Below are 20,466 nucleotides of genomic sequence, written 5' to 3' on the forward strand. Positions count from 1 at the left end.
GTTGATCCATAGTCACTACTCTAACCTGCCCTGGGACTCCCTGATAAAATTTTCTACCTGGACTGGGGATGGTTACTAGTCTGGAACTCCTGAATTCTCATCTCTGCACCCAAAACCATAACAAGAGCCCACAGCAATTAAGTCTTTTCTTGGTTCAAGCACACTGCTGAGCACTGGGTGGACTGTACTGCATTTGCTCTGTAATGCAACCTAGTCAGGAGCTACTGCGATGGTGCCCATTCACAGGGAAGAAGCAGAGGCACTGAGCAGCTAACCCCTTTCACAGAGCACTGTCCACATGCTAAGTCCTGTCCTAGCATCCCAGGGGATTTGTACTTAAATCTGCCCAGCTCAGAGTTTGGGCTCTTAACCAAAGCACTTGGCTGCCTGGGAGTGAGAGAGAGACACACATACACATGATAAATGTGATGTCTTAACACACTCAGGCCAACAGAGAAGACCGGGATCCACAGACTGTCTTTGTAGCCAGCTTAAGGGGGTGTAGGTCATCCCTGCCTGCTTCTCCAGATAATTTACTCTTCTGAACTTTGAGATATCTTGTCACTTGATATGGCTGGTGTATCTTTTACGTCACGGCCTTTACATCATCCATCAATTCCTTTAACACAAGGGTTCCTAACACAAGCAAACTTCTGCCCAGAGCCCTCCATCCTGAAATACGGACAGGTCTGCGGAAGCATCCTTAGGTATGTTGCTTTCTTTTTCCAGCTTCTCTGGGGTTCCTCCCAATTCCTCATTCCTTCCCACCTCGTGGTGGGGCTGAGTTGCCACCAATTGTTAATGGTAGCTGATTGCAAAAGAGGGACTGTCAAAGTCACCTGTGAAATGGAAAATCCATCTCTACAGAACTCACCCCAGAGCCTGATTCGAGAGAGCTAAGGGAACTTGAGGATTTGAATTTTAAGTCATTTAACTCATTCCCAGGTGATACTGACTCTGCTTGTCTAGAAACCTTGAAAACCAAGCCTGAGGAACATCGGCAACCAACTATGGTGAATATAGGTGGAAGTACAGAGGCTGTGTCTACATGTCTGGAGGGTACTGAGGTACTGTGTTCTCCTGAAAGGAGAAAGGAGAAAAGAAAGGCTATGTCCATCACATCACTGTTGCCCCTGCTGCCCTGTGGTTTTGAGAACACTCCCTGGAGAAAGAAGATCAGACTGGGCTCAGCCCACTCTTTAATATTCTAGAGCTCTCTCCATGTTCCAAGAGCTTCCCTTTAGAAACAGAAATGCTGCTTCACTCTACTCATCATGGGGTAGGTGAGTTATAGGGACCATACTAGCTCTTTATGGCAGCAACGTTTTGGTCCATGAGAGCAAATTATCTCCGTATTCAAAAAGCCGTTGATGCTACAGTGCAGGCAAGGACTCTTCTTCCAGCCAAAGAAATCCTACTATGGTCCATGACAGGAAATGCCCTGAGGCTTCTTTTGTGAGCATACCTGGGTGGCACTGGGGGATAGGTCAGAGCCTAGAGGCTGCTAGGGTCTCAATTATCAGCACATTCTAAACCTTTTCTAAGGTATGGCTCCATCATTCCCTGGACCTCAATGACAAGTGTTTAGGACAACATGCAGCCACTTGTGGGGCTTCAGCTCTCCTTCCCACACATGGAGATAAATAAGCTTTCAAGCCTCCACTTGGTGGTTATTTGTAGCTATGAGCTCACGTGCCTCCAAACAGATGTGGCATGGTGCTAGTTTTTCAAGCCTCCCTATTTCGGAAGTGTGTGATATCACTCTATATGCTTCCCTTTGTCCCCTTTGAACTTCTGAGGTTGAAGATGAGGAAGTCTCCTAGTCTGTTCCCAACACAAATCATGAAAGTCACCAAAGAAACACAGCCGCAAAGGCAGAAACTTATCAGGTACATAACCCATCAAGAAACATTGCACCAGCCTCTCTTTAAGCCCTTTTGAACTTTTCTTCTTCTCCAAGTTCAGGAAGGTATTTGGACAAACTGAAAGAGGCCGAATCGCCTCCACAAGTTCTGAATTCTTCCTTTACTGCAACTATTGGCTCCGAACAGTGTGACATTTGTACCATCAGAATCTGGTAGCATCGTCTATTTCCCTACTAAGTTACCATGGAACAAGAGCAGAAGAGAGCCCAGGCCTGGAGGCCTGTTACAAGGTAAGCCTTGCTTCCAAGGTCTGAGACAGCAGTCTATTAAATATGAGGTTGACTCTGGTCAATTCTGAAGATCACTGCAATGGAGAGTCAACATCACATACCAAACCCATACCTTAGCTCACTGAAAAGCCAGAAAACTCTTAGTGGAGCAATGTCTGTGAACTTGTGACCATTTCACAGCTGAGGAAACGGAGGCTTCATGAAAGTATGTTCTCAAGCCCAGCATAGTACTCTCAGGCAAGTAAAACACTGGGTCAAGATTCTCTACCATATCATCTATCTACAAAGCCCCTGATTTCTCTACCATAACAAAGGACATCTTTATATGCACAACAGGGTTTCCTCGGGGGGCAGGGGGGGAATCCTGGAAGTTGCCATGATACTCATGGAAACGGAGGCTATCCTAGACAGCACAAGGTGCAGATGGTGGCTATTTCCTAGTGTGAGCTCAGTTATCCGGGTATCTGTGATCATCAGTGCTGCTCATCCCTTCAAACTACCCACCCTCAGCTCCCAGGAGAAATGTGTACATGCCTCACCTGGAAAGGGCTCCTTGAGGAAGTGGCCATTGATGGTCTGGTTGGCCGTGCCCAGGGCATTCTTAGCAATGAGGGTGTAGTTGCCGTTGTTGTAATGGGTGGGCTTGTTGAAGAGCAGGCAGCCCTCCGAGACCTCACCCTCCTGGTAGTAGTCCATGTGAATGATCTTGGACTCCCTCAATGGCTGCCCATTGTACAGCCAGTGCAGCGTGGGCGTCGGGTTGCCACGCACCACAAACTCAATGCAATGCTCCAGGCGTACCTCAGGCTCCACCAGGCTCACCACACGTGGAGGGTCTGTGGGGAAAAGCAAGCTGATATCGAGGACACAGAGTCGCCTATGTACTGAAGGACACTCAAAGAAGTAGGATGGGGATCCCACTTCTCACCCTGCTCTGAAAAGTGTGAGTGAAGCAGAGTTCCCACCAGCAGCCAATAGAGGGGAAGAGACAAGTGTCTTTATCTAAGCACCCTGGAGCTATCTTAGATGGAGTGTCCCTCCTGAGACTTTCGGGGATGACAAAGATAGAATGGGCTGACTTAAAAGACTTTTGAAAATGAAACTAATTTGGAGCTGTATACCTTCCACTGAGGGGCAAGGACATTTTCTTGGATTTATTGACTAAGAACTTATTTTTTTCAGTTTTGCCTTCTGACAACCCTTCTGCCCTGGTTGAAAGAACAGGGTCAGGGCTCCAGATCAGCTCTAACAATGGATCTGCCCCATCCCCAGCCTCCTCCTGGTACCTCTCTGTTCTCCACGATGGCATGCACTTACAGTAGACAGTGAGAGCAACGCTGGCATTGCTCATGCCCACCACGTTCTCTGCAATGCACGTCAGGGTGAAACCATTGTCCTCGCTCGTCACATTCACCAGGGTCAAGTTGATGGCATGAACATTGGTCCAGTTCAGATTGGTCTGAAAACCCCAATCAGAAGACAATAACCAAACCATTTACACAAGGGTGGTTTTTCTTTCTAACCCCTAATACCTCCAGGAATAAGGAAAAGGTGAATGAAGTCTAGCTAGTGAAAAACACAGATCATCTTCCAGATTCCTTGTAATTGAGGTGATCCTCATATTAACACTAGGTTGCGAGTAATAAAATTGGGTCTTTTTTACAAAAAAAAAAAAGAGGAAACCAAAGTACAGAAGGTTAAGCACCACAGCAAAGACAGAAACACCCCCAAAAAAAAAATGCGTCTAGATAGACTCTGAGTCTAACCTTTCTTCCCAGAAGGACAGAATCACAATTCCCCCCCTCTTCCTTATACCTAAGGGAAACTCGTTCCTTAAGTCTTGATGGGCCTGTTAATAGGACGCCTACCTGGTGGGTGTTGATGGACTGCAGCCCAGTGACGATCCAGTCCACATCAGGCAAGGGAGAACCAGAGCCATTGCAAGTGATTACAGCATTGTCTCCTTCTCGGACGGTCAGGTTGACGTGGCTCACACTGATCTCGGGGAGATCTGGGAGGACAAGACAGAGGGCCATAAAACATCAGTTGACAGTAAGCAGAGGAGCTCTGCCTCCAGGCAGATGGTGGTACTTCTTGCCTTGCCCAGTGACAGCTCTAGCATGACTTGCTTGAGCTCATGTGAGACCCTTGTGGTGGTGAATTCCAATTTGACAAGCTCTAAGATCACCTAGAGACACCTCTGCGCATGCCCCAGGGAAGATCTAGATTAGATTAACTGAGATGCGAAGACACCATTCTATGGGCTGGAACATGAACTGAATCAAAAGGAGAACATGAGCTGAGCACCAACATTCATCTCTCTCTGCTTCTGGACTACGGGTACAAAGCAGCCAAATGCCTCAGCTTCCCCTCAAACAGCAATGCCTCCTTCACCATGGGAGGATGTACCCTCAAAATGTGGGACAAAAATCAATTCTTCCTTCTTCAAATTGCTCTTGTCAGATCAGCGGAGAAAGTAATGACTATAACCGCTGACTCCAGCTGACTCCCAGCCCCTATAGGCTCCATACACCTCCTAACTCAGAACTGAAGCATGTATAGTGGGAAGTTCCTATACTGCAGGGTATGAGTGGAGCACCTGTTCGTGGAATCCCATTCTAGCAACCCAGCATAATATATTCAATCAACTTGGGCTACTAAGTCTCACAAATTGGTGTGTGTTCAGGTTCCCATGGGAACTAGAGATTCCATTCTCTGGCCTCTGGTTGGGCCAGATGTTCTAGAAAAATGCCTCAGAAGCTCCCAGCACAGTAAGTTCAGAGGCTGCACATTAAGACAAGCTTCTTAGCTGGGTGTGGTGGCACAAGCCTGTAATCCCAGCACATGGGGAGGCAGAGGCAAGGGGATCTCTGTGAGTTCAAGGCCAACTGGTCTACAAAGCAAGTCCAGAACAGCCAAGGCTACACAGAGAAACCCTGTCTCTAAAAAGCAAAACAAAACAACAATAACAAAGACATGCTTCCTCTCATTTGATTGACAGGTGATTCAGAGAGAAAAGGAATCTGATTTGCTCAGGATGGCGCATGACTTCTTTCTGCATTCTTTCCTAAAACTATCCTTTCCACAACAGCCTCAAGGCAGGAATGACCAAGAAAGGGAAATCTCCTTAGCAGCACCCACTGCAAAGATCAAGGCTGGAGACAGGTGGGAAGGAGGCACTGGCAGGCCGGTCTGAGGTGCAGCCCCTTTTGTGGGGTGTGTGGGGTGTGTGGGGTGCTTGCCGGACCAGGCAATGCTAACGCTCACTCACCACACTGACTGATGTTCATGCGGAAGAGGGGGAGCTGGGAGCCATCAGGACTAATGCAGTAGAGGCTCTGGCTGTCCAGCCGGGCCTCCCCCTGCTCCTGCCACAGCTGCATCCAGCGGATGTCACAGCTGCAGTTGAAGAAGTTCTGCTCCAGTCTCCTGTGGGCAAGAAGAGAGGGGAAGGAATCCCTGAACGGTGGATGGCCCAGTTCCCTCCCAGGGCTGAGGCCAATGAGCCCCTGCTGCTCCTCCATGAAATTAGCCAGACTTAGATAGACCGACCGTCATCGTGTTTCCTCTCATTCAAGGATCCTAGACTTCATATAGATACATAAAACCATGAGAGAGAAAGAGATACCCAAGAGATAAGACAGAGACAGGGAGACAGAGAGATAGAGACAGACAAGAAAGCAGAAGGGAGGCTGGAGGAAGGAAGGAGAGTAGGAAACTGGCTGGGGGAATGAGGAGAGAGAGAAGGGCATCTGAGAGTGAACGTGGCCAAACACATGTTATGCTTGAAGGAAATTATCTTAACGGAACCCATCACTATGTACAACGAATATGTCCTAATTAAAAATTAAAGAAATAATAAAGTAAGGGGGCTCAGGGGGGTAGCTCAGCTGGGAAACCACTCGTCATTCAAACATGAGGATGGCAGTTTGGATCCCCAGGACCTATGAAAATGCCGTAAATGCTAAGCGGGCGCGGTGGTCCAGCTGTAATTGCAGCACTCAGAGGGCAGAGGTGTGAAATTCCTAGTCAGAATAGCTGGAAGTGGTGAGCTCCGGATTCGACCAAGGGAAACACCGGACAGCAGCGTCTGTCCTCCACATACAGCCTCACGTACCCTTCTTCCCCTGTGCATACACTACTCATGCCACACACACACATAAAATAAAAATATCAATAATAGCAAAAGAAAGAAAAAGTTAAGTGACGTCACAAAAAGCAATAAAAATAATAATAAATAAATAGCATCAAGTCTGTGAACTTACTTAGTTTCAAAAGTAACAATGTCACTGGGAAAAAACAAAAACAAAAACAAAAAACCTTTTACGTCACTTAAATCACTGTGCAGAGACCTTTTTACATGTGTCAAGTTGTTTCTTCTCCAAACCTTTCTATGGCATCCAACTGCATTGGAATGCAAGGCCTGTGAACACGAGTCTCCTCTGTCACCTTTCTAATGCCATCTGGTGCCTCGTCATCAGTAAAGCCATACTTAGCCTATTCTTCCCCAGCATCCTGTGAGGTCACTTCCTGCCTCATCCTCTGCCCCTGACTTTGATGTGACTGTTTTGGACCTGCCTGAGAACTTTTACCTTTGCTGTCTTGCCTGCCTGCCAAGCTCTCTCCCAATACATCTGTAAGACTGGTTCCCCTCACCTCACTGAGAAACGACAGGGCATTCTCTGACCACTGTCTATACCAAAGTCCCCACAACCCTGCCCTAATAACTAATGCCCAGCCCCTCACCAGCTGCATTCTCCTGTCTAGAATTTATTACTATTCTGTAACACTTTAAATATTCATATTAGTTTGGGGGGGGTTGTCTCTCCAGATAAAAAAAATTAAGCTGTTGAGGCTACAGATGTAACCTGTTTTGTGCATCGCTGTAACCATAGTATCTAAGACTGATCCCCAAACACATTTTCACTGGGGGAATAGGTAGTTAGCTATTGCCAAGATATATTCCAAGCCCATTTGGGATGGGCTTTATTCCTTCATGAATTCAATGACTTCTTAATGAGCACCTGTTCCGTATCTGGCCATGGTTTAAGGCTGTTAATAGAGAGATGAATAGGGCAGTCCTTGTCCTTTGGGAGGATTCTCCCCAGTGAAGAATAATGGCTGATGGGGCGAGTCCAGTTCAAAGCCCTTGTTCTCCACAGATTCTCCTTGTAACTTAGAGTAAGTCACGTCCCTCCTCCATTGAGGTATTAGGAGAGTGATGAACGGTGCTAATCAATCCCCCAAACTCTTAAAGAGCACCGCCTGAATCTGAATGCCGGGGCCATTAGGGGAACATGATTCTCTCTCTGCTCTATTGAGGGGATCGATCTGTTGGCACCTGGAGGAAAGGCACTTGGGTCACTGCATATTTTTTAAGCACTGGGTATTTTTGACAACTGGCAGATTCTAAAATAGTTAGGCATGCATCAGCATTTGTCAGCTTGCAGGAAAGGAGTGGGGAGCAGCCAGAGGAACCCTGTTCCTGATGACTAGGACAGCACAGGTGGAATGTACAAGCAGCATACAACTTGTCATCCTCTTAGCCTGTGAACACCCATGACTTTTCCTTGTTCTTTGGGCTCTTTGGGGGTAAAAATGAAAGGGAAGGGACCCAGCCTTTCCTGGGCATCTGCTTCACATAGCAATCTCAACAGGTAGCTGCCATTGACCCTGCACAAACACCTTGTTTTCACATTTTAACTCAGTTCAGGATCTCTCCAGTCCATGGGATGGTTTCACCAATATTCAGGGCAGGTCTGAAGGGCGTCGTGGTTAATCTTCACTGTCAACATGATGGTTGGACTTATAAACTCCATGGAGACACATCGCTGGATGTAAAGGGCATAGATGGAAAGGAAAGACCTGCCCTGAATATTGGTGAAACCATCCCATGGACTGGAGAGATCCTGAACTGAGTTAAAATGTGAAAGCAAGCTGGTGGTGTGTGCCTTTAATCCCCAGCACTCAGGGAGACAGAGGCAGGCAGGCCTCTGTGAGTTCCAGGCCAGCCTGGCCTATAAAATCCAAGACAGCCAAGGCTACACAGAAAAACCCTGTCAAAAAAAAAAAAAAAAAGTGAAAGCAAGCTGAGCATCAGCACTTGTCTCAGCTTCCTAACTGTGGATGCGACATGACTGGCTCCTAACGTCATAAACTCCCACCAGGACGGAATGGGCCCTCAAGCTACTGCAAGCCCATATAATCTCCTCTCTCAGTTGCTTTTGTGAGTTATTTGGTCACAGCAATGAGAAAATCCACTAATATGAGGAGTTAAGACACATGCTCCATGCTCCAGCTTCTCAAACAAACCTCCATCATTAGACTTCCCACTGCCTCTTCCCTGGGCAAATGCTGTAGAGCCCAGTGATCCACTCAAAGTGCTCCGCTGACTTCCAGGGCTCTTGCCAACAAGGCTAAGGGAAGAGGTAGAAGGAAGCAGGAAAAGATAGCAAAGTTTAGCCAATGTGCAGAGCTCATGTCAAGGAGCACCTGAGGTCTAACTAGAAGTGAGTGGTACAGGCGCTCAGCACATTGGGAAATTTGGAATTCGTCCACAGAGTGGTGAAGAAACCACTGAAGCTAAGAGATGGAATGGGTGACCAATTACTGTGTTTTAGAAACACAGGGTCACCATGTACAGTTGTGTAATTTGTGTGTTTCTCAAAGATGCTAGCCAATACAATGCCAACATTCAGGCCCAGTGCCCTGACATGGTGCCACATCACTCCTGAGGAAGGACTTTCTCTAACCCACATACAGGCATCAGCTAGGCTGGGTGGTAGGCCCTGGGCCTCTATTCTTGAACTTTTGTTCTCATAACTCCTGTTCACATTTAAACTTGTCCTCAGGGGGGTCTCCAATAGTGTTTTATCTTTCATTATTTGCCATATTAAAATTGAAAAATAGGCATTTTGACAGGTGAGATGAAATCTCAAAACTGTTATGATTTTCATTTACCTGATTGCTAAGTATGACGAACACTGTTTGAGATGTTTCTTAGCCACTTTTTTCTTCAATTGAAAACTTTCTGTTCAGATCCACAGCACATTTTTTAATGGGTCATTTAGTTTTATGACTCTCATTGTGGTGGTGGTGGTGGTGGTTGTGGTTGTGGTAGTTGATTTATTTTTATATTTATTTATTACATATACAGTGTTCTGCCTGCATGCCAGCAAAGGGCACCAGATCTCATTATAGATGGTTATGAGCCACTATGTGATTGCTAGGAATTGAACTCAGGACCTCTGGAAGAGCAGCCAGTACTCTTAACCTCTGAGCCATCTCTCCAGCCCTGTGGTAATTGATTTTAGTTCTTTGTATATTGCAGATGCTTATCCTCTGCTGGCAAAGATTATCTCCCACTTCAGGGGTTTCTTCTTCATTTGATTGATTCTTTTCTTGCCTATGCGAAAGGGATTTTTTTTTATTTTATGATATCCTGTTGTCAATTGTTGGCCTTCATTTCTGGACTAATGGAGTCTCCCTCAAAACATCCCTTCCTACGCCTATATATTGTAGGGTACTGCCTATGTGGTTTTCTATTAGCGTTAACATTTCAGGTTTCAAATTGAGATCTCTGATCCACTTCAGATGATATTTCTCTGCAGGGTGATAGATTTGGATATAAATTCATTACTTTACATGTGGAATGGAAGTTTCCCCAGCACCACTTGTTAAAGATGCTATCTTTTCTCCAATGTAGGTTTTTTGGCTACTTTGTCAAATATCAGATATATATATACTATTACTTGTATTCATATTTGGGTGATGCATTTTGTTCTATTTGTCTACAGGTCTGTGTTAATTCTAGCGCCATTTTGTTTTTATTGCTATAGCTCTATAATTTACCTTGTAATTTGCAATAGACATCCTTCCAGTATTGGTTATTTTGCTCAGAATTGCTTTGGCCATCCAGGGCTTTTTCTGATTTCATGTACATTTTAGGATTTTTTTCTATTCCTGTGAAGAATACTGTGGGTATTTGAATTGGGATTTCATAGAAACTGAAATTGCTTTCGGTAAGATGGTCATTTTCACAATAATAATTTTACTGAACCATGAACATAAGGTGTTTTAGCATTTTCTAGCATCCTTCTCATCTCTTCAGAGATTAGACGTTTTCACTTAAGAGTTGTTTCACCTCCTTGGTTGGGTTAAATTCAAGATATTTTCTTGTCTAATGATATTGTAAATCTGAATGTGTCTATAAGTTCTTTCTCAACATATTTGTTGTTGGTGTATAGAGAGGCTACTGATTTTTGTAAGTTGTTTTTTGTCTATTCCCACTTTGATGAAATTGTTTATGTTGCTAATAGCTTCTGAAAGTCTTCTGGTGGAATTTGGGGGATCCCTATTATATAATATTATATCATCTGCAAATAAGGATGATTTTTCTTCTTTTTCTACTTATATCTGTTTAATTTCCTCTTGCCTCTTGCTCTGAGCACTACGTTGGAAAGGACTGGGAACAGAGGGCAGCCATCCTATTCTTGTTTGAAATGGAATTGTTTCAAGCTCTTCTTCATTTAGGATAATGACAACTGTGGATTTGTCATACATAGCCTTTGTTTTTCTGAGGTATGCTCTACTCTCTCTTGTTGTAAAAGCATGTTATAGTTTCTCAAAAGCTTTTTCTGCATCTATTTATGTGACTGTGTGACTTTTGTCTCACCACAATCTGAAAGTCAGAATGGCTAAAACCAGCAAAACAACTGATGACAAATGCTAGTGAGGATGGGGGGAATGTAGTAGGACCTAGAGCCCTCATTCACTGTTGGTGGAAATAAAATCTGGGAATACCACCCTGGAAATCAGTATAGAGAATCATCACAAAAGCTAAAAATAAATTACCATATGACCCAGCCATACCATCCTTGGCATGTGCCCAAAGGACTTGACAACCTACTCCACAGATACTTGCTCAGCCGTGTTCAAAGCTACTGTATTAACAATAACTGAGAAATGGAAACAGCCTAAATGTCTTTCAGCAGATGGATGATTAATGAAAATGTGGTACATAAACACAGTGGAATACTATTCAGTTTTAAACAAAAATAAAATCTGCAAGTAAACTGCTGAATCTATAAAAGAGGGCATTAAATGAGTGACCTAGCCACAGAGAGACCAAAGTTACATGGTCTTTCTCAGTTGTGGTTCCTAGCTGCAAATCTTCAAATATAGAACATACAGCATAGAGTAACTAAAGGAACAAGGGAAGCATAAAAGGACCATGTAGGAGCAAATGGGAGAGTTTAATGGAGAATAACAGGGTATAGGTAATATGAAAGGATAGGAGAAATGGAGAAGAAGCTGCTATTGGAAAGGGGCAGCTGAGTCAATACAAAAGGAAAAGGAGAAAAGAGGAAAAATAACACCAAGATTGTTTGGTAAAACTTCGAGGAATTGTATCATTTTATGTCTACCTAAAATAATGCTTATGTATGAAGCAAAGTTATGTCATTTGTGCTCACAATGCTCCCACAAGAGCTACAAACTATCTGACAAAAACCCCCGTACCAGGCATGAGAAACCCCATTTGAGCTGTGGGTCAGGGATTCCTAAAGCAATATAGATAATTGCTGTTGCCCTTGGTTGCCTCTCAGAGTCAAAGGTAAGCCTCAACTGAAGCAGACACTGCACACTTAGGACACAGGACTTGGTGATTGGAACTAAATCTAATCCAGCAGTTCTCAACTGGAGAGTCACAATCCCTTTGGGGGTCACATACCAAATATCCTGTATATCAGATATTTACATTACAATTCATAACAGGTGCAAAATTACAGTTATGAAGTAGCAACACAATAATTTTATGGTTGGGGTCACCAAATAAGTAAGTACCCGTGTTAAAGGGTCGCAGCATTAAGAAGGTTGAGAACTGCTGCTCTGGCCTGAAAGGCTCCTTCCTGCAATCTATCTTCCATAAGGCCAAAAAGTACTATGCAAGTTACCAGAGGAGGAAATCAATCAATAATCCTATATACCTGCTATACCTATTAATCACAACAATGATCAGCATGGCAAGATATCCCTAAAGATACAATAGTAGCAGTCAAATGTTGATGATAACCAGCAGCTCTCTAATTGGACTTAAGGCCCAACAAACAAGAGAAATCATGCCTGCTGCAAACCTAGCCAACTCTCTGACACTAGTAAGGCCATAAATCTTAGAAGAGAACTTCCTGTCCTTCCTAGACCAGCTTAATTCCTAACTACATTTGAAAACCTATCCTTAGACCTACAGATAAGTGTAGCTCCCACTCTTTATCAAAGAAGCTTGTCTTTATAGCAAATAGAGACTATTATAGAAAACCACAGCTGACACAATGAAGAAAGCAATGGATCATGAAGAGACCAACCCTACAACAATACTCCCACACCTAAGGACCACTGAGAAAGAAGGGCAGAACAACTGTAAGAACCGGAGGACCAGGAAATCTTCTGAGAGGTTGTATCTCCCGTAAATGGCTGCCGAAACAAGATCTGAACAATGACAATATTGATATATATGCTAAAGCAAAAAGGAGAAAATCTCACCAGGTCCAGTCCCAAGACAAAGAACTGCAGGCAATTAATGACTGTTGAGAGAAGGAGAATTGGCCTCTCCTAGGGATAAGCCTCTTCCCTGTTCCCAAAGGTTTGTCTAATATAGAGTGGTTGATCTTGAAATCATATACACACAACAAAAATGGAATCAGCAGGTTATATCTGTATAGTTGTACATATATAGGTATATGTAAAAATAACAATTAAAAAATAAGAGGCCACCATTTTAAGATGAAGTAAGGAGGGAACATGAAAGAGGTTGGGGAAAGGAAAGGGAAGAAGGAAAGTGATATGATTGTGTTTTTATTTTAAAATATTTTAAAGTAAATGAATAAAAAAAATTAAAGTTGAGGAAAATGAACAGCACCACAATACGTCATCACAGATTCTATTGGTCACCACAGCAGTGTTGTTTTCATGCCATGCAGTCTCTGAAAGGCTCCACTGTCCCTTCAGAAGAAGATAAGAGTGGGAAGGACAAATGATGTCTCAGGGCCATTTTGAAAGTAAGCATCACCTCACCCCCTACCTTCACCTGAGAGGATCTCAGGGACTCTGTCCCAGGTCTCTGTGGCCCACCATTTAAGATGCTAGAGTACAGTGACAAAAATTGATGAGAAAAACAACAAGCATTCTGCAGATAACACAAACATAGCAAGGTACATTTGGATGTGTTGCTGGAGTAGAAGGAAGATAGTAGAAGGCAGAGAAAAAGAAAAGCGAAGAGGAAGGAATGTGCTATGAAAGATGGGCTACTGTCTTCAGAGGACTGAAAATAACCAGTAGATGAACACTGAGTTGAAAGCAAAGGATAAAGCATAAGTAGATAAGAAGAGAGAAAACACAGCAGGAATTAAAGTCAGGTTAAGTTCACTGAGAAGGGTGAGTCAAGGTCCTGGAGAAGGAATAAGAAGGGTGATCGGGAAGCCTTGAAGGAGCTGACCTCAGAACTATTTAAGATACCTCTGTAACTGAGAAATGAGACAGAAAAGAGAAATAAGAGAAAGCATCAAATATGAGCCTGTGTCAGATGGGTCAGCTCGTGAAGTGTGTCTTGTGCAATCATGGGAACCTGAGTTTGAGCCCCAGGATCTATGTAAAAACATCAGGTGCAGTGGCAAACACTGGGAAGACTAGTACTGGGGTGTCAGCAATGGAATCTCTGGAGTTTAATTAGTGGTTAGTGAGCCCCAGGTAAGTACAGCAGCGTGTCCAACCAAACGAGGTAAACAACGCCTGAGAGATGACAGGTTGACCTCTGCGTTCCACGTGCTCATTCACCTGTCTGCACTTGCATCCACATGTATACACGCAACAGGAGAGAAAACTAGAACCGTATTTCTAATATTCTTGTCATAGTATCTTGCAGATATGACTTCATTTAACCTGCCCAAGAAATTACTGTGGGGAACACAGGGACATCTGAATCTAAGGACATCATTAGGAAAGCAGAAAATCAAGATCAGTGTCCAATATATGTAAAAGTGCAGCCAGGGTTTTAGGTCCTCTCCATGCATTGTCCTTGAATAATAATAATAGAAAAAAATTTTAAAAAGATTGCTGCCTTTGGAAAGGAATAATTTGGGCTCCCCATGCAAAAAGACATGATGGGAGGCTTGGTAACCCCCACTGACAGCATGGAGAGTCCAAATGCTTCAAGATGAGCAAACTGAACCAGGTCAGCCTGGATTTCCCCGCCTGCTCGCTTGACAAGATGCAGCCATTCATTATTAAACAGATGTAAAAACACAAATTATTTTCCCGTGTTGAGAAGGCTAGACAGTGAGGAGCTTAAGCACCATAGCCTCAAGCCACCTAGAGCATAACACAGTTCAATCTCTTGTTGGATTCCATGCAGATACACAGCCCAGCATCTCGGTGGCCCAAAATGCAGACCATGCCAAAGTGTCCTGAGGCTGGCAGGAGAGTCAGCTGAGCTGTCCGGGATGTGCCACAGATGCTGCCAGGCACTGGCTCAGCAACAGCTCATTTCCTTCCATCCTTTGTCTCCCGGGCCCTGCTTACACAGCCTGGTCCAGCAGAGGGGATGCACCTGAATATCTGGTGCCATGCCGTTCATCAGAGCTTGCTAGGACTTGCACAGGAACCGAGGGGCTCCTCCTCTTAGGAAGAGAGGCCTAGCAAAATGCATTTTCATTTTTGAACAGTGGCACCCCACATGCCCAATGGATCCAATCCACAATCACTTTCATATCCGTACAAGAAAAGGTTGGCAAAACATAGAGACACAGAAGTCCTCCTTCTAAGCTAGATATTGTGGTTCCCTTCTCCCACGCAGTCAGAGAGCTCAGCAGAGGAGTCTCAACCATAGCTGCAGAGGCAGACTTGCCGAGCTTAGAGCCCTGCTCTGTGCTCCGTCAATAATGTAAGAGGCCCCATAAATAATACAGCAGCAACGGCTTCAGGGTACAGTTTACTGGTGCCCAGCCCTGGCCTCAAGATGGCCCAAGGCCTAATCGCAGGGCCCTGGGGAGTCCCCACAGATTAATTCAGCCTCATTCAGGCACAGGCACAAAAGAACACTTTGCAGGATCAGCCAAGGCCATGACTCTGTGTTCAGAAAACATTGATTGCCCTCCAGTCATCATTAGGGTGGTTTCCTTCTCCCCTCCAGACCATCATCACTTCCAGGTACCATCCTGGCTCCAGGTTGCGCAGAAGAGGAAGGAGACCCACATGAGCTAGGTCAAGGCTGCTGCCAACAGACACAGGCTAGGCCTCCTCAAGATAATAAACTGTGAGAAGAGTGCATAATATACATTTATATGTAAGTTGAGGAGCAAGCCAGTAAGCAACACCCCCCATGGCCTTTGCATAAGCTTCTGCTGCTGTTTGAGTTCCTGTCCCGACTTCTTTTGATGATGAACAGTGATATGAAAGTGTGAGTCCAATAAACTCTTTTCTCCCCACATCCCCCCAAAAGATGCAAGTTGAGCTACCTCGGTTATCCTGAGAAATGGGTTGAAATGTACCTTCCAAAAAGATATGCCTCCCAGCAGGTCACACAAAATGACCTTCTTTGTTGACAGGATCAAGTTAAGGGAAAAGAGTTGAGATCCCTCTGATTTGGAGTGGGTCCTACACCCACATGCAAGAAAGGATCCTTTACAAAGGATCTGGAGTAGGATAAAGCACAAGGAGGCATGGATGTCAGCCATGCGGAAGGTGGTACAAGGGATGCTGGCACAAGCCCAAAAGCACCAGGAGCAACCAGCATCTAGCAGTGTCACAGAAGGCTTAATCCCCAGAGCCTCTTAAGATTGGGGGGTGGGGGGGACTCTCTGATACCCTGACGCAGACTGGGTATGAACGAAATGATGAATGAAAACATTTCTTTTGTTTTGGAGTCATCAGGTTTGTAAGACTTAATAAAGAAGCTATCAAAAACGGGACTGCCAGCAAATCCTCCAAGACTCAACTCTAAAATCTGTAAGATGGGGACTGAGTGTGTTCCACACCGTTCTCTACCTACATTAGCTAATATGTATCTACATGCTTTGTGAATTAAAATGGAGTCACAGGAGGCCAGAAGATACCACAATTGCAATAGTATTAGCGGTGGAAATGCTTAGTGTCTTGTCTGAGAGCTTTCAACGTGATCACAGTCAAGACTGGGAGGAAAGACAGTACCAGGGTCAGCCCAACACTGAGTTAGTATTTTACCAAGCCGATTAAATCTGCAAATTACAACGGAGGTGATTATCACTTTACTTTAAGAAAATGAAATATTCCAATCTATTTTAATCATGTCTGCTCCATTCCTGTGGGGTATTAAGAGAAGCCTGCTCAAGATGCATCAATAGTCCTCAGAGTGTCTCTGGAGGTTTTCTATATTGTAGACTGATATATCTCTGGTGCCTCTTGCCATTGCTGAAGTTGTACCATAGGATTCAGAACCCAGCGTCTTTTCTTCTTAATTCATCCTTTATCTCTAAGAAAATCTCTCAGAATCTTGCTCTGATTTTAGGACAGACAGTTCCAGTTTCAGGGAAAAATAACAGTAGCATCTTGCCTTAACCAGAAACTCCTGAGCAATACAAATGCCAAGCCAGATTCCATCACATCTACCACTGCAATACTGCTGGCTACTCCAGAGCAAAACTCAGAAGTTGCTCTCATCTTGCTCAGTGAGAAGGATATTTCCCCAGCTGGAGGAAGACTGAGTCAGGTGCTTGCCAAAGTCCTCCCTCCAACCTCACAAAAGTAAGTGTACAAGAAGGGTTTTGGCACACAGCAGGAGCTCTGAGATGATTTGGATTTTGCTATGGCTCCTATCAGGAGTGCTAGCCATCTTGGCTCCTGGGAGAACAAGCTGAACATTCAAGGTATGTCACTAAGTTGTTCAGGGGTGAAATAGAATGGATTTTGGAAACAGTAGCTTCAGGTGGTGATCAACCTAAAAATCATATTAGTCTTCAGATTACCCATTCACCAGCTAAGTGATCCTGGTCAAGTTATTTGACTTGGCTCAGCCTTGAATGCCTCATTTGCAAAACAGGTTATAATAACAACTCCCCTGTAGGGTAGCTTCAAGGATGAGCCAGGACCTTGTACATATTCATTACTCAATGAACGTATTTTTTTCTCCTTTCCCATTGGAAATGCAGTACATAATCAGCCCTTCTAATGAGGAATCTCAACTATGTCAATTTTACCATCAACTGTTACATCAAGAATTGTGTTGTGCAGGAGAGAGGTTGGTTGGGACATGGCAAAGACCCCAAAAGAGCTTTTATGGCAGAAGGAAATATGCCATTTACCCTGTCTGTTTCTGCACACACTCACTGGAAAGCTCACATGGCTGGCTCGTGACTCTCCTGGCTACCTCAGCACATTGAGTCCCTCTCCTACAAAGCTACTAACCCTCTTTCTGAAAACACTGGACACATCTCCAAACCCCATCCCACAGGCATCATCAAGCAGACCCTGGCAGTCTAGATGGCTCATGGCAGATGGCACCATGTGAACTAATCAAGAAGTCAGACAAGAAAATCCGACCCACTCTTCAATTTGCCAGGAAATGTGATTGTTTGGATTTTAATCATAGCCACAGCTAAGAGCCAATGTGCAGCCCCCTCCTGTCCAAAGATAAATTTTCCACTCTCAGCATTCAATTCTTCCTCAAAAAAAGACCCCTATGAGGGTAACTGCTCCATAGAGAGGGGCTTCTTCATCCACCAATATAATTTTTTTCTGATTTAACACTATGACAGAAATAAAATACTGTTTGGACATGGTGGCACTCACACACTGACTCACACTGCAAAGAATGTCTTCATTCCTCCATAAGTTACATCTAGCTCACCGGTGTATTGATCCCAGGCAAAGATGAATGCAGAATCCCATGATCCTCTGGGAGAAATGTGACATTTTCTTTAAATATATATCCACAGAACAACTGTTTCTAAATCCCCATGAAGCAGGTCACCGGGGCAGCACACCATTGATTTCATATCCAACGATTTCTTAGAAAGAACACTGAACGTTTTCTCTATAATCCAGCCTTGAGCAGACCCTGACATCTTCTTGGGGACACTGTCTCTGACCTCCCCTATGAGAAGGGGCAGGGATCCTAGGAGAATTAGATGCAAGAAAGACAAATCTTCTGCTCCCAATCACTTTGAGGTCATTATGCTTTGTCATGGTTTGAATGCAGTGCCCCAGTAAGTCTCAGGGCTTAAAAACTTGGTCCCCAGTTGATGAAGTTTGGCAAGAGTTAGGAGGTATGGCTTTGTAAGAAGACTTGTGTCATTGGCATAGGATTAAGGTTTCAAAAGCCAACTACTAACCCATCGTGTTCCCTTGGCTTCCTACTTGTGGGTCGGGATATGAACTCTCAGCTGTTACTCTAGTGCCAGGCCTGCTGGCCTGCTGTCATGATCCAAGCCATTTTGGTGATGTACTCCTATCCCTCTGGAACTATACGCCCCAAATAAACCTTTACTTTTGTAAGTTTCACTCTGTTCATGGTGGGGTTTTTTCTTTTCTCAGATACAGAAAAGTAACTAGTACCTGTCTCATCATTTTTAAAGTGACTGGACTCAGAATCACCTAAAAGACATACCTCAGGGTCTGTCTGTGAAGGAGCTTATAAACTGGGTTAACTGAGGAGATAAGACATGCCTAAATGTGCACGACACCATTTCATGGGTTGAGGTCTTGGTCTGACCAACAGAAAATAGAGCATCAACACTCATCCCTTTCTGCTTCCTGACTACAGACACTGCGTCACACTCCTGCTGCCTTGATGACCTGCTCACCATGATGAACACTATCCTCTCAAATTGTAAGCTAGAACAAACCCATCCTCTCTCAAGCTGTGTCTTGTCAGTCTCATTTGGACTGAAAAAAAAAAAAGCAAGGTTATAACTCATCCATGCCATAGCAATGAAAAGTGCAACTCATACAAAGAAAAACTGAGCAAAGAGTCATGGCCACACACTTGTTACAAGATAATAAAATGGGCTGAGAAACTGTAGGACAGTTAAGCACAGTGGTCCAGGTTTTGAGTGTGCACACAACTGTGTATCTAATGGGTGACCTGAAGCAAGAATCTTCCTGTGCTAAGGAACTCAGTATCCTCTGATGTGGAGCAGTAGTGAGATTTCCTACCTTACAAAATTGTCATAAGGATTAAATTAAATGACATACATAATTTAATAGATTACTTGTCACAGTGCCTGGCACAACAGAGCATCTGAAAATCAGTGATAGTAACAACTGTAGTGGCCATGCCAATTTATCTCTAAGAGTCTCTATTACGTTACATATAGTTCAAGGTGGGAATGAATAGAATACACCAAGTACAACAGCCCTAATGTTAGAGGTCTTTGACATAGTCTTTTGAAGAGAATGTTTTATAAGCCAAAATATATTTACCTTCCTTTAGCTATTGGAGGCAGTGTTATTAGTGTCCATCTAGATCTCAACCAAATGGGACTAAAAACTCTGATCACTAGGCCTGCCAGTGTCCATACCAGAATATCAGAGTAATAGCCTAGCAGGAAAGGACACAATTCTAAGAAGGGAAAGCAATATATAACAATATTGGTCATTTCTCACTGACTAGCCTGTAACTCCTGTAGCTCAGGCCAAACTAAAACTGTTAACCCTTCTGTTTTTACCTTCTAAGTACTGATACTACCACAGATTCCAGTGAGAGACAGCTTCAAAGTGATAACCTCTTTCTATTCATCCCTGGGATGGCTTTGGAAATCGTCATGTAAGCAATCAAGCCATGAGGACAAGGAGAGTATGAAAAGTTGTCAGGAGTAATAAGTTGATAGTGTCATTTCTATCTGCTGGTTTAAGAAAACAAGGTTATATAACTTATCCATGACCATAGGTCTGGGCAGGTGGAAAGAGAAAAAAGCAAAAGGCCCATAGCCAGTGCAGACTTCCTAGACCTTTGCTTCTTGGTAAACACTGTAATCACAGACAGGGAATTTGGATCTGAGTCACCAAGTAAAAAGGAACACATGAGCAGTGTCTCTAAAACTCAGACTCCCTAACTCCATCCATGCCTCTATTCCCTTTCAATTTATTCCTTGATTTATTCCCTCAACATAATACACTGTCCTTCATGCACAGAGACGACCCTGATGACTCACACAGCTACATGAGTTATTTTCTCCAGCAGTGGTCACGAATTTTCACTCATCCAGTCAACATCTGTTTGCATAAAATGGCTGGCTGGAGTAGGAGTGCATTGATCAACCTTGGAAAGCAGCAAAGCCAAGCAG

At 44.0% G+C, this 20,466-nt stretch overlaps 1 protein-coding gene across 7 annotated transcripts in view; it reads right to left on the reverse strand.

Annotated features, from left to right (window-relative positions):
* The window catches only part of Ntrk3 (neurotrophic receptor tyrosine kinase 3), a 385,009-nt gene that overhangs the window by 266,821 nt on the left and 97,722 nt on the right, over nucleotides 1-20,466 (reverse strand). For all 7 annotated transcript variants that reach the window (XM_060367388.1, XM_060367387.1, XM_060367392.1 and 4 more), the window contains 4 exons: nucleotides 5,427-5,584; nucleotides 4,024-4,166; nucleotides 3,473-3,614; nucleotides 2,695-2,991 (listed from right to left, as the gene is read on the reverse strand). In XM_060367388.1, the coding sequence (XP_060223371.1) occupies nucleotides 2,695-2,991; nucleotides 3,473-3,614; nucleotides 4,024-4,166; nucleotides 5,427-5,584 (740 nt within the window). The remainder of the gene's footprint in view (nucleotides 1-2,694; nucleotides 2,992-3,472; nucleotides 3,615-4,023; nucleotides 4,167-5,426; nucleotides 5,585-20,466) is intronic.

This window comes from Meriones unguiculatus, chromosome 14 (genome assembly GCF_030254825.1).
Source record: "Meriones unguiculatus strain TT.TT164.6M chromosome 14, Bangor_MerUng_6.1, whole genome shotgun sequence".
Taxonomy (NCBI): Eukaryota; Metazoa; Chordata; class Mammalia; order Rodentia; family Muridae; genus Meriones; species Meriones unguiculatus.